We start from the raw sequence: 14,411 nt of genomic DNA, 5'->3' as shown, positions 1-14,411 counted from the left end.
ATGTTACATGGTTTATATGTTTCATAATACATGATCTTGTTAAATGGTTTTACTAACTGTAATTTATTTTTATTATTATTGAATTATTATTTATTGTAATTTTTTTTTTTACAATCAGAGGTTAACAATTATTAATAAATCAATATATTTAAATTAAAAAAGAAGTTAAAAAAAAGGAGATGAAGTTGATTGGAAGCGATGTACCTTCCCTTTAAAAAATCCAAATATTTCATTAATTAAACTTTTATTTGGTTATAACGCTGGAACCAGTGAAAATAAGTACCACTTATATTATGTCATTTAAAAGCTCTCAAGGAGACCTTATTAGTGGACTTAATAAAAAGTCCAAAATCCAAATTGTTTTGATTTTAGGCTTTTTTGGATATTTTTGGTCTAGTCAATTGATATCAAAAGGGGAGGTTCACAATTAGATGTTACAACAGTTCTAAATAAAAAATTTCAGTATCCTACGGTTAATCATTTTTGAGTTATGCGAGATATATACGTACGTACGTACAGATGTCACGCCGAAACTAGTCAAAATGAATTCTAGTCAAACCAACTAGTCAAAAAACCAAAATTTTTCACAATCACAATACTTCCTTTACTCTGTAAAAGGAAGTAAAAAGACTTTTACAACGAAAAGATTCAAAATCCTGAACATTTTTAGCTGTTTGTTGAGTTGTGATTTTTTACCACAATTTTTATCCTAATATTTACCTTTTTTATCTCCAAAATAATGTAGAATATAATAATGCAAATATAATCAAGATAAATCATCCATATAAAGAAGTTTAAATCGTTCGAACGAATGAATCGTTCGTGCGCTACGCCCAGCTGCCCAGCCGCTATTAGCTCAGCGCTAATAGCAGCTAAAATAATAATGTGAGCACACATCAAACAAAAACAAACAAAGAAACTCTCGAACCGTCCTTTTTACTTCCTTGTACGAAGTAAAAAGGACGGAATAATTTCGGTTTTCAGATTTCAACGGAAATATACATTTTGATATTTCCTGAATACACTTTGACTAGTATCAGCGTAACGTCTTACGTACGTTTGTATGTATCTCGCATAACTAAAAAACGATTAGCCGTAGGATGATGAAATTTTGGATTTAGAATTGATGTAACATCTAATTATGCACCTCTGATTTTGATTGCAATCAACTGAACCAAAAAAATTCAAAATCCCGAAAAAATTAGTTTTTTGACTTTTTCTTAACTGCAGTAATAAACCCTCATTCAGATCTTTTCAACAATATATCTTAAGTAGTACTTATTTTCATTGGTTCAGGAGGTACAGCCATATAAAATTTTAATTAATGAAATATTTGGATATTTTGGAAGGCACATTGGTTTGATTCAAATTTCATCTCCGATTTTTTAACTTTTTTTTAAAATTTAAATATACTGATTTATTAATAATTGTTAACCACTAATTGTAAAACGTTTGACGATAATAATTAATCAATAATAACAATAAAAAAAAAAAAAATATGAAAAAATATCATAAGTTATTTATGAAATAAAATTTTATCTACTTTTCATTTTCAAAAAATGTGTATATGTAATTTAATAGGCGTACAAGGAGGTCATGTGTTGTCCACATCACAGTTTTATTGGAAAGAAGGAATGGATTATTTCTGCATTATAAAATTCGTATCTGTTAAGTTTGTGTTCTGTTTGTTTACGTATTTAATTTTGTGACTTTTTATTACTTAGCTATCCATTATTACCGTATAATTAATTAATCTTTACACCAACGAAGTTTTATATATTAATTGTTTTTTTATACACTGTTTACTAGCGACTAAATTGACTTGCGAATTATTGTTGAAATATTACTTTCGTTCCTTCCCTCATAGCCTCATAGCATCTTCTGATTTCATTTATCAGGTTATATTTAGTTTAATTTGTTTTTATATTTTTAAAAGAATTACAGTTATTTTTTGCTATTTTATTTCGACTTTTTCGTATACATTATGGTTTTCTCATGTGTAGTAGTTATCCGTTTTTGTGTGTTATTTTAAATTGAACTGTTGCTGTTATTTAATATAACATAAATAGTTTTATTAATAAATTAATCTTTAATGAAAAATAGACATTTGTAAAATTTATGACATCATTAAAAATAGATATAGAAATCAATATAATAAAAGAATAAAAACTGTTTTACAAAATCACAAGTGGAAATAACAAAAAGATACATACAAGCGACTTGAGATACATACAAAACCATCTAAAATAGAAAATTCGGTTCAATACCACGTCTAACTTGACTATACAATGTCTACATGTAAATACAATCAAAAAAGGAAACTCAAAACAATATAAGAAAATGAAAATTTTCATTCCGATAGTAGGTGGTTCGAATTGATGACGAATAGGAGGGAAAAAATTGTGCATACCCTTGTAAAGTGATGAACTAAATTATTAAACCTATTATTTAAGTCGTCTATATTCAAGTAATTAATTTATTCATAGAGAGATAAGTGTATTAGTTGAAAAATGTAGACGAAAATATAAGTTGGATTCCATAAAACAGATAATTTAACATATTCGAAGGAGAAAATTTATTAAAGGCGAAAAATTAGCACAGAATAGAAAGGATTAGAGAATATAGCACCAAACCAGAAAAATGGTTTGTTATAATAAAAGATGATAATCTTTAGTTCAAATAAAGCTTTCAAAAATTAACATAATTTACGGGAGAAGATAATCGTTTAATGCTATTACAGTAGAAAAATAACGGAAAAAATGTTTAATAAATTTAAAAAACTGTCAGAACTTCGTCCTCTATTGTTCAGTAACGATGTTTAGCCGTAATATTTAATAAAGTAAGTTTCTCTACATCTTAACCTTGATTTTTATAAATATAATAAAAAAATACATTTTTCCATTTTTTTTTCAATAACCAATTATTAATTTAGCGTAGTATTTCTTTATACCTACTTTTACACGAAAAAAAAACAGATTTGTTAATTTTTATTTATGGTTATTGCTGATGAATTTTAGAACAAATTAAACCTTAGCAAAACAGAAATGGAACCGAATGAAAATTAAAAATGTGAAAGAAGTTAAATAAATGAACAGGACGTAGAAGAAATGAAATAAGATAACTGCTTAATAACAAACTAATGATGTTTTGTAATGTATTTGTAGATATAATTTTATTTTAAATGGAAAAGAGAGCTACATTATGATACTTTAGAGGAAAGTCTCTGTTGTGTTTTATATATATAAGTGAAAAGTTTATTCTAAGCATAAAGAGTAGTGATTGTTGTAACCTTTACTTAGATAATAATGTTTGATGCGAATAACAATAATTATAATGCTTAAGTTTACCAAGAGAAAACAAAAAGAATGCCGATTCTCCAAAACAGGCTGAAAAATATAAATAAAACAAAAAATCTATAGTCGTCGATATATCTGGAATGTCCCGTTACAAACTATTACTTGTATTTACTGAATTACTTGAACAAAAGGATGAATATTTTTTACTTTAACAATCTGTTCCACTCTCCATTAGGGTTGTAATGCATATAAATCATTTAAACCACAAATCGCCAAATGTGAATAGAGTGAAGGTTTTCATGGCCAAATATCACCTGCATTTAGAAGGGTTTAGTAATTTATATTCAAAAGTGTAATCAGCTCATTGTGAAAAAAACCTTGGGTAACTACTTCATCCTCCACTTTCCCTAGTATGATTGATATGGAGATTTTAAATTTCTAATAATTATCTCGTAAAAGACTAGTTACTTTTAACAGATTAGCTACAACCATTGAGTTATGATGTAAATATCTAGGATACCTCCAGAAAATAAAGTCCACTGATTATAAATATCGTTTACCTTATAAACTTCATTTTCAAAAATTTTGTAACTAAGCAACGTAAAAAGAGAATAATAGTTTTTTGTTTGTTCCAAATTATATAAAAACAAAAAGTAAGATATAACATTTGAAATATTAGTACAAGCTTCCGGCTTAAGTGACTTGATTCATCCAGTTATGTGGCTATCTAGATAAAGCTAAGTTAAACCCTTTTACAAAGTTCGAGAAACAAAGTGTAAAGAAAAGTCATTTCAGAATGAATTAATGTTTCCTGAGATATAAGCAAAGAGATTTATAGAAAAGTTTTTCGGTAATCCATGATGTTCGACGTCCATATTGACCCAAACTAATGTTAAAACTACACTGTAAACCTAGTTACAAGTGTTATGGTCTATAAACTTCACTCTACCAAGCCTATTTTGTTTTATACTGCTGTAGAAATAAAAAAAAAGATAGTTTTTACAAAAGTTCAATTAAGTGGTAGAAAAACCATTATTATTAATGGTTTGGTTCGTCAGCATCTTAAAATTATTAATGTATCATTGTTTAAATAATAAGAATAAAAATATTGCACTGTATATTATATAAGTATTTTAAGTACTCTTTAATTATATTATTATTACTATTGTTATAGTATTTCTGTTGTCAAATAACTTCATCAAAATCACGTTTGAAATATATATTCTAATTTTAGAATAGATGGATCTAATTTAGAAGCTTCAACGTCAAAATACATTGTACAGAATGAGTTTGCATTGACAATATCAGCCGTCGATAATGAATAATGTTTAATTAATGTTAACACAGTTACAACAGTTGTAAAATCAGCTGCCAGAAACATCAAACTATATAAAATTTAATACAGTAACGGTATACAACTCCTATTAAATAATTAAATAATAGTAATTGAAGAATATTAATATAATATACAGATAGAAAATTACATATTGATTACATATTTCTGTTCACAACAGGAATCATCAGGAATCATTCAATTTATTTCACGTAAATATGATTATAATGTAATTAATAACATATCAACTACAGTACAGAGTTTTCAAAATAATAAAATTGTGTGCTTATAAAATTCGGTAATTTTTCATTCCTACACACGAATAAACGTTATTACAAACAGAAATATTTTTATAATAAGATTTTTAATTAGTTACCACTTAGGTTGTTTTTTTGTTATAATTAATATTTTTTATGTTCATAAAAAGGACTTTTACTTTCCCAGTGAAAATAGATAGCTATATTGAAGAGGAAATTATGGGAAATCATATCGAAAATGGGGTATTGGGTTTTATACAAATCTTTACGATTTAGGGTTCAATTAGTCTTCTAGACCAAACACTCATATGTATGCGGGGACGTATTTACATCTGTGTGTCGTACAGCTTTTGGACTTAGATCTCAGGACTAACCAAACCTACTTTCATCAAACTTAGCTCAAATACTTTTTGTATAGAGCATTGATCATGTTAATTTTTTTTCAAAATTCGTTAAGTGGGTTGACAGATATCGCGAAAAATCAATTTTGATTTTATTCAAGGGTATTTTGAAAAAATTTTATTGAAGAAAATTTATTACCTATATAAATAATCCAACAAATTCTTTTAAAAAATCATCCCCCACCTCTAAAAATTGAAATATATGTATTTTGTTCTTTTACTCTATTTCCCTTTGGTTTAGATACTTTTCACATATTTTTTGAGAATCTATACTTCATGGCTATTAATAAATGTCTACAGTTTTTTTAATTATAGATCCTTGGATATGAAATGCAGAAAAACCTTTTGAAAGTGTTCTTTTTCCAGTTTTAGCCTTTATTGAAGGGGTGTCAAATTTAAAGAAAACTTTACTTAAGCAAATCTGTTAAGCTTAACCTATATATGAATATTTTTAGAAGTAATTTTCTTAAAATTTATTCTTCATCTCTAAAACATATTTATCACTTTTGTTTATTGGTTATAACTCTTTTAAAATTATTATTAAAAAAATTTCTTTTGTATTTTTCACTTAAAGAGTTATTAAAATTAAAGTAGTTTTGACACCTATATTATATTCCGGACTCAAAATGAAAAGCAATATTTTTATTACTTCCATACGAGTTATATTTCATTTTTTAAAAATAACAATTCTGTTTAACAAATAATAATTCTACCTTTAATTATTATTATTTTTTTGTAAGGGATCAATTTTATAAATAAATTTTTCCCGCCAGGAAATTCGTGTAATATTTTGCAAACTTTTGTTAAATTTATTTAAAAATTCATATCCAACATTCATATAATCGAATAAAAGAATAATATATCTTTTTTTTTTTACTTACTCGGCCTCCTCGAGAGGTTCTGTCTTGGCCAGGAAGACGCAGTTGAGCAGAATTGTCGCCATAACAAAATAGTCGAAGTACTGATTCGTTGAAAGGAAAATGCATGTGCGCCGTATTGTGTTCCAGGGAGAAAACAGGAAAAACGAATTAGTCGCTGTGAAACGATGTATATAGTTTTTACGGAATCTCTTGGAGACAACACAAAATGTCTGCAACAAAAGGAAAAAAAAAACATTTTTTAAATAAGTGTTTTCTTTAAGATTATAATGATAATTTTATGCTAATTTTGTTAAAATACTTCATTAAATCTTAAAATTATATTTTTTTTGTAATCAGATATTTTATTTAAACACAAAAAACAAAATAGTGCAAAAAACTTTTAAAGTACTAAACATTCTTGTATCTGTATTACGTAATCTGATGCGTAAACATGACAAGAATAAAACATTAATTATTGCTTATATACTGGAAAAATTTCTTTTTGTGAATGTACTATAAAAAAGAATTGTGTTTTACAGAAACAGATAAAATTGTTAACAAAGGTCGGTATTGCCAACAATTTCTTTTTTTTTAAGAAAAAATAGGACTCTGCATGTGTTGATGAACTAATCAACCCGTAATTTAGATAATAGATCGTCGTCCATATTGACCCAAACTAATGTTAAAACTACGTTATCAACCTAATTACAAGTGTTATGGTCTACAAACTCCACTCCAACGTCTATATAGTGCAGGAAGCGTAGTTGTGAATCGTTGTAGCTCTTTGTAGTCTTCCGTAATGTGCATCCGTCTCGATTCAGGTTAGAAATATTTCCGATGTATTCCTTGAATCTTGTTCTTAATTGTATCACAGACTTTAAAGGAATGAAGACAATGATGTACATAAGCCGTTGCAAAACTTTAAAAAGTTGAAGATTATAAAATAGTAGGTTAAATTTCAAATAACAATGAAAAACAATCGTGAGTAAATTCATAGATAAACTTGATTTTTTTCACAACTAATCTATTACAATCGGCTCCATATGTGGAAACATAAGTATGTTATTTGATAAGAAACACATGATAAGGGGTTAATAAGGAACTTCCATAAGAAGTAATTCATAATAATATTTAACAGAAAGCAGTAATCTTAAACCTCATTAGAAAAATATTTCTGCCAATACTTCATAGTCCATCAAAACAAAACATTAATAAATAAAAAGAAACCAATAAGCAAATTAATAGTCAAACTGAAACAAATAAAGAAATAAAGTAAACAAGAAGAATATTACTAGATTTGGCGTTGTCATTTATCAAACTGTCATTCAGTAGCCCCTAAGTCAAGCACATAGAGACGTTTCAACCTTCGGACGTCCCTGCTGTTATCAAGCAGATTGACTACCAAGTAGTTGACGTGATTTTCAAGCCGTTACTAGTAGTATTTAACACTGCACTGTCTCATAACCTCACGAACCAACGGAAGCTCCAGGTATTCATGAATTTCATTATTCTGTGTCTCATATTTCATTATTTGGTGTCTCTGAAATTGCTCTCGTTACTTTGGTGTAAGAGTGTTGTATGATATCTATGTTACTATTACTTGCTGTTCCCCACAACTCTACGCCATAAATCCAGATTGGTCGTAGGATAACTTTGTAAATCAGAACTTTATTGGACAACTTGGGGAGTGAGTTTCTCCGTATCAGTCAATGCAGTTCCCTATACTTCGCGTTCAATTGTTTCCTTTTCATCTTCAAGTGACACTTCCAGGTCAAACGCCGATCAAGGTAAAGTCCTAGGTACCGCACACTCTCTGTTTGTGGGATCAAGACACCATCCATGTACACACTGGGACAGTCACCCTTTTGCATAGCAAATGTGACATGCTTTGATTTATCCTGATTAACATAAATCTTCCATTTTTCTATCATCCACAGACAAGGTCTGACGTCATTTACTTTTTTATTGTTTATTGTTTGTTCGACTAGCTGTCATTTCATTATTTATTAGTTTTTCTTGTCTATTTATTTCTCGTTTGTTTTTGACTATGAAGTGAAGGCAGATAGAACATATATAGGAAATTCAGGTATCTGCCAGTAGATGTTGGTTTCATATACCATTTGTTGATATTTTGTTTTCGAAATGAATTATTTTTAAATCCAAAAAATTTATACTATTGTTAATCTCAACTTCTTTAGTAAATTGTATATGTTCATTAAATAGGTTAAATTATTTTAATATTAAATCAATATCCTGTTCACGTAGACGTACTAGAATGTAATCTACGTATATTTTATAGAATTAGACCTCAGTATTTAATTTCTTTAACACTTTATTTCCTAAATATTTCATATTTAGGTGTGCTAAGCAGGCTGAGATTTGTAACCCCATCGCTAAACCATGGTATTGTCCATTTTTAATTTTAAAATACATATTATCTATACAATCTAAATAATCTTAATCTTCATATTTACCAGATGTCATTACATATTACCAGATATATATATATATATCTGGTAAAATTATGAAACATTCTTTGATAGAGAACCACCTATGGATGTTGGAGAGTTGTTTTAATTTAGCCAATTTTTTTTATGGATATGGGATTTTCCTAATTATTAGAAAATTTTCTTTATTTAAAAAGAAAATTTGAGATATTTTCATGTAATCAAGTTACATCTTACTTTGTGAATCCATAAGAAACTAGCAATAACGTAAGGTACTGTAAGTAGTACCTGACGCCTTACAGGAGTCTGTATATAATTTAGTAATGTGTTGCTCACAGTATCTGATGCCTTGAAGCTGCTTGTATGAAACAAAGTATTCCAAGTTGCAAACTAACCCTGAAGAATTTGTTATATAATCGTCAATTAATTACCGTATTAGCCTTTAAACCGTCGTGACTGACGGTTAAAATGCTAAATTATCCAATAAAAATTACAATATTAAAATATGTTTATGGTTACCCTTAATTATTTGCAGGTTTACAACAAAAAGTCAAATAGTAATATACAACGTAGCCTAATATTAACAAGTTGAAAGTAGCAATTACTCACATTTTGTGTTACTGTCAAAGTTAAAAAATAAAATGATTAAATGTCTGCCGGTACAGAACATAAAAATAAATACATGAGTAGGATTAAGGTTGAATCAAAATTGTAGAACAATAAAATTTTAGTTTTGTGTGATTTTTGGTGTATTTAACTTAATTACTTTCTGATTTAAGGGAAATCTTATTACAGATCTGAAATTTAAGTAAATAGTATTTGTTTGTATAGAAATAAATATGTTTCATGAAAATATATTTTTTGAGAATGATTAAGACCTTACTAAGTAGAGTTGAAAAATTTACAGTTAAGTCAAAATTTTCAACATAAAAAAGCAGTGTAGGTTTTATAAAATAATTACCAATAACCGAAAATTATCGGTAACGATGTATATTACAAGAGAAAATTTTAATTAATTTTCTCCAGCTTTTCATTAGACCTTCTAGATCTCGTTGCATTTTCCTCTTTATTTTCCTTTTCTTTTCGTTGTTTCCAGTATATTTTCATTCTTTCCGAGAGCACTTGTTTTTGGTCTTCTGTAAATTTTCTGGAGCTGTTCTTTTTAGCTTTTCTTTTTTATCTAGTTAGAAATCCTCAACTGTGTTTCGAAACTATTCTATCTGTAAGTAATTTTTTCAATTTTTATTTAGCTTTTCTAGATCTTGGTTTATTTTCCTGCCACCCGTTTTTTTCCTATCTTTGCAAAAGTTAATTAACTGAATCTTATATTTTTACTTTTTTGTATCTTTCCACTCAATTTTTATAAAGGAACAATATTTAATGTGAAAAGGCAACATACGCGTTTGTTTTAATAGTGGAATAAGACTGCTGTTTCTGTGTAGTTTGCAAAGGAAACATTTCCGGTAAGGTACATGTTCCCTTTTTGGAATATATATAAAACAGCTGTCTACTATGAAAGCAGTACATTTTTTCCTTTTTTCTGTTTAGCCTCTGGAACTACCGTGAGATTTTACTTACGGTAATACCGTAAGTAATATAAAGTATATGTAAGTAATATGAGGATGAATGACGATGATATGTGTGAATGTAAATGAAGTACTCATGTATCAAGTACTGAATGTAAATGAAGTCTTGTACAGTCTCAGATCGACCATTCCTGAGATTTATTGTTATTGAAACTCAGCCACCAAAGGACACCGGTACCCACGACCTCATATTCAAATCCGTATAAAAGTAACCGTCTTTACTATGATTCATAATATCATTCACATTCATCCTTCAAAGTATACCTTACGTTGGTTCCGGAGGCTAAACAGAAAAAGAGAGATGGAATCTCTATTAAGCAATGAGAGGCGTCAAAGTTTATAGGTGGCCTAAAAATAGAACGTTCCACTTTCAAAAATTGCTGATGCGGTGGTCTCTTTACCTAATACCAAGAACTACCAAGAATATAATCATAAACTTCCAATTGACATAAAGAAGATGAATGATCTTAAGAAATTAGAACAATGCCTACCGCAGGAGAAAAAAATATTTTTTTCTGAAAGTCTTACTTGGCCAGTTACCAACAAAGAATCAGTCCAACAAGTTGATTCGCCTTATAACACTGATGATGCTGACTAATTTCATTTTATTTATTTATTTATTTTTTTAATTTCATTTTGGTAGTAATGTATTTTTCTAATATTGTATTTTTCATTATTGATTTTTATTTATAGCTATGTATTTTTATAATTTAACATGGAATATTCAGTTTTTTATGACTGTAGGCTACCAAAAAACTGATGTTATTGTAATATCTTTTTAAAACAAAATTTTTATCTGCATTTAAATAAGTTTTTTATCAGTAATTGCTCCTCAAACATACCTTAAGTAAAAAAATATTAATTTCTTCTGACCCTATGAACTTTTCTAAAGCTATTAAAACACTTAATTTACCAAAAATTTCTTTTGAATTTTGTAAAGGAAACATCTCCGAAATTTGAAACCGCCACAACCATTTTTAATATTGCGAAGCAAATAAAAAATTTGTTAGCACACTAATAATAAACCTTGTTGCTAGTTATTTAACTCATGTTAATTTCATTTTCCAACAATCTTTTAGTTTTCATTGGGACGTTTTTCGTCTCTCCTGAAAAAGTTTTCTTTTTGGAGATGTTTCCTTTTCGAAATTCAGAGGTCAAGTCTATTACCACTCATTCTATAAATATGCCCGAAAAACCTCATTCTTCTTTTCCGCATTTTCTTTTTAAATTTTTTATTTGAAAACACATACATATTTTATAAAATAAAGAATTTTCCAATTCAATATTGAATATGAAAAGTAAAAACAAATAATATTTTTAATATATTAAATAAAAAGGATCTTAACGTACACCTTTCTGTATTTTGAGATTTTACGACTACGGTATAAAATGCTCTGCCATTATCCTGTCAGTGCTATTTGGTATGTGGCAAATTAATTTTATGTTTTATCTACGTATTTACAATTGGCAGGATAACAAAACGTCTGTAATGAGTCTTTATAATAAAAAAACTAACTAAAAAAATTTATACTCAAAACCAAAACTGAAACCTCATTTTAATTTATAAATTAATATTAATAATGAAGTAAAAAAAACATGTCATTTCTTTTGCTAGTATTTCTACATTTTTTTTAATCCGGAAAATTTTTGAAATGCAATTAACTAATTAATTGAAAAAGGATTTTCGAACATGAATGAATGATTTGCTGCAACTACGCAAAGGACAGAATAATCTGATGTCTTATTAAAATAAATTATTTAAAAATTTTAAAGTTACTAATATCATTTTCAATTAGAGATATCTGCCATTAGAAAAACTAAATAATTTTCTTTATCATATTAGTATATGTATAAATATATATTAATCTTCAACTATCAATCTATCACTGTAATACATAAATCAAAAACAAAATTATTAATTAAAAGCCAAATTCAATAGCACTTTTTTGCGGATTCATTTTTTTTAAATCAATGTAAGAAAAATAAATTGCAATGAAAAATTATAATTCAGAAAAATATATTTAAAGTAAAAAGAATTTCAATATTTCCATATAGATGATACACCTTCTTTACAATATTTTGTTTAACTTTGGTGGATTTGCCTGAATTTTATCCAGTTAATTACTATGAAACAAATATTTTAAGGTATAATCATAGATACAATTAATTTTCTTTGATAGTAATTTCTATGAAAGAAAATTTTAAATCGTAATGACATATAAATAAAATTTAGAGAACTGTTAATCAAAACGTAAAAAATTTTGAACGTCTGGATGAATGTTATATTAATTTATTTTTAGATAAACTAAAAACCTGAACTTATAGATATATTAAGAAGAATATTTTACAGCCATAATTTTTTTTTCTGTAGATGAATGCTGAGTTAATTAAGAATAAACTATTAAAGCACCTTTAACCCTTTGGGTTGGTTAAACGCGTCTTCCCAAACCAACTGATTTTGAAGTCGGGAGTTCCAGCGTTCAAGTCCTAGTAAAAGCAGTTACTTTTTTACGGATTTCAATACTAGATCGTGGCGGTGTTCTTTGGTGGTTGCGTTTCAATTAACCACACATCTCAGGAATGGTCAAACTGAGACTGTACAAGACTACACTTCATTTACACTTATACATATCATCCTCATTCATCCTCTGAAGTAATACCTGAACGGTAATTCTCGGAGGCTAAACAGAAAAGAGAGAGAATAAAGCACATTTATGTCTATTCAAGTGAAGAAAATGTTTTATTTACTTTTTCGACAAATATTTTAAGATATTTAATAATAACAAATCTAAATTTATAATTTCTATTCAGCAGATTTCTAAAAATTTTCAAAATCTTTAAAACTCCTGATTCTTCTTAATACCGTTGTTTTAACACCGTATATTTTTCTTTAAAATTGTAACATTCGATTTATTAAAAAAAAAAAAATATAGATTCAAATCAAGTATAAGAAATAATTTCAGTGTAAAATATATTTTTGCAACCTTAACTTATATAACAGTCTTAACAACCTTATAATAACTTACATTTTTGCAAAGTTTAACTTTATTTTAAGTTAGTTTACCTAGGTTTCAGTTAACATTATATTTATACTTCAAAAAGTTAAATTGACAATTTTTAAAAATAAGTGTTAAAAATGAGTTTTTGTGCGTATGTAGTTTTATTTTGCACATTGGTTGAATGTGTTGATGGAGTTCTAAATAAAAAAAAATTAATGTAAATAAATTATTGTTAAATTACATATAATTTCTTAGTTATTTGTAACATGTATGTTACATTATATTTATTTATTTTAAATTTTTATTTTTTAACTTAACTGTTGAAGTATTCGTCAAAACTCACTTTCTTAATTAATGTTTTACAAAAAAATAATTAAAAATGTAAAAAAATCACCTTTATTAATTTATCAATTTACAAACAGAGCAAAACATAAAACTTAAAACAAAAATACATACGACATATTCTTTCTAAAAAATAACCATATAAAGACGCTTTTATTATTTTTGTACATTATTATAGTGAAAATACAGCGTTTCTAATTATTTAAATGGACTGTTTGTGAGGATAAAGGAAATACATTTGCAAGGTAAACGTTTAAATTCACGCTCTAAGTAATCTTACACAAAACTGGAGTTTAAAAAATGTCACTTATTTTCTTCTCTTCTATTTGAAAAATTATTATAAAACTTAAAATAATCACGGTTTCTTTCCTCACAGCTATGTGGATACAGCTAAATTCCTCACAGCTAAATTGGATACATTTTATCTAAAATTATTTGAAAAAATTTAAACGTATTATTTGAATTTAATCCCCACAATTATTTTCTTTAAAGAAATACAAATTTAAATAATTATTAAAATTAAAAAAAAAAATATGTGCTACAGGGCAAACAAAAGGCTTATATTTATAATAAAGAAAGATTTAGAGGAGATGGTTTTTATTAATTTACATAAAATTTAATTTAATTGATATATAATAACGTATATATATATAAAATTGATATATATATATAAAAAAGAAAATAACGTTCATCTTTTTAATTTTTTTATTTATTTGTGGGCTACTTTTCCCTTCACACGTAACTTATAAAAAATACTGAAGATTAATGAATAACCTTGACAATTTACTCAAAACTTTATTTAAAAAAGAAAATGTAAATTGTTATTGTGTATGTATACACAGTGATTCCAAACTAAACTTCTAAATTATTATTATAAATAATTTCAGTGT

The 14,411-nt window shown here is 26.9% G+C and overlaps 1 protein-coding gene across 1 annotated transcript in view; it reads right to left on the bottom strand.

The window, feature by feature from the left end:
* NaCP60E (Na channel protein 60E) overlaps positions 1-14,411 on the bottom strand; it is a 934,708-nt gene that overhangs the window by 439,189 nt on the left and 481,108 nt on the right. The window contains exon 2 of the mRNA XM_075359144.1: positions 6,169-6,377. Coding sequence (XP_075215259.1) covers positions 6,169-6,377 — 209 coding nt within the window. The remainder of the gene's footprint in view (positions 1-6,168; positions 6,378-14,411) is intronic.

The sequence above is a fragment of the Lycorma delicatula genome, chromosome 3 (assembly GCF_047948215.1).
Source record: "Lycorma delicatula isolate Av1 chromosome 3, ASM4794821v1, whole genome shotgun sequence".
In the NCBI taxonomy this organism is placed as follows: Eukaryota; Metazoa; Arthropoda; class Insecta; order Hemiptera; family Fulgoridae; genus Lycorma; species Lycorma delicatula.
The sequence above is the reverse complement of the archived record's forward strand: the minus strand, read 5'-3'. Positions and strand labels throughout refer to the sequence as shown.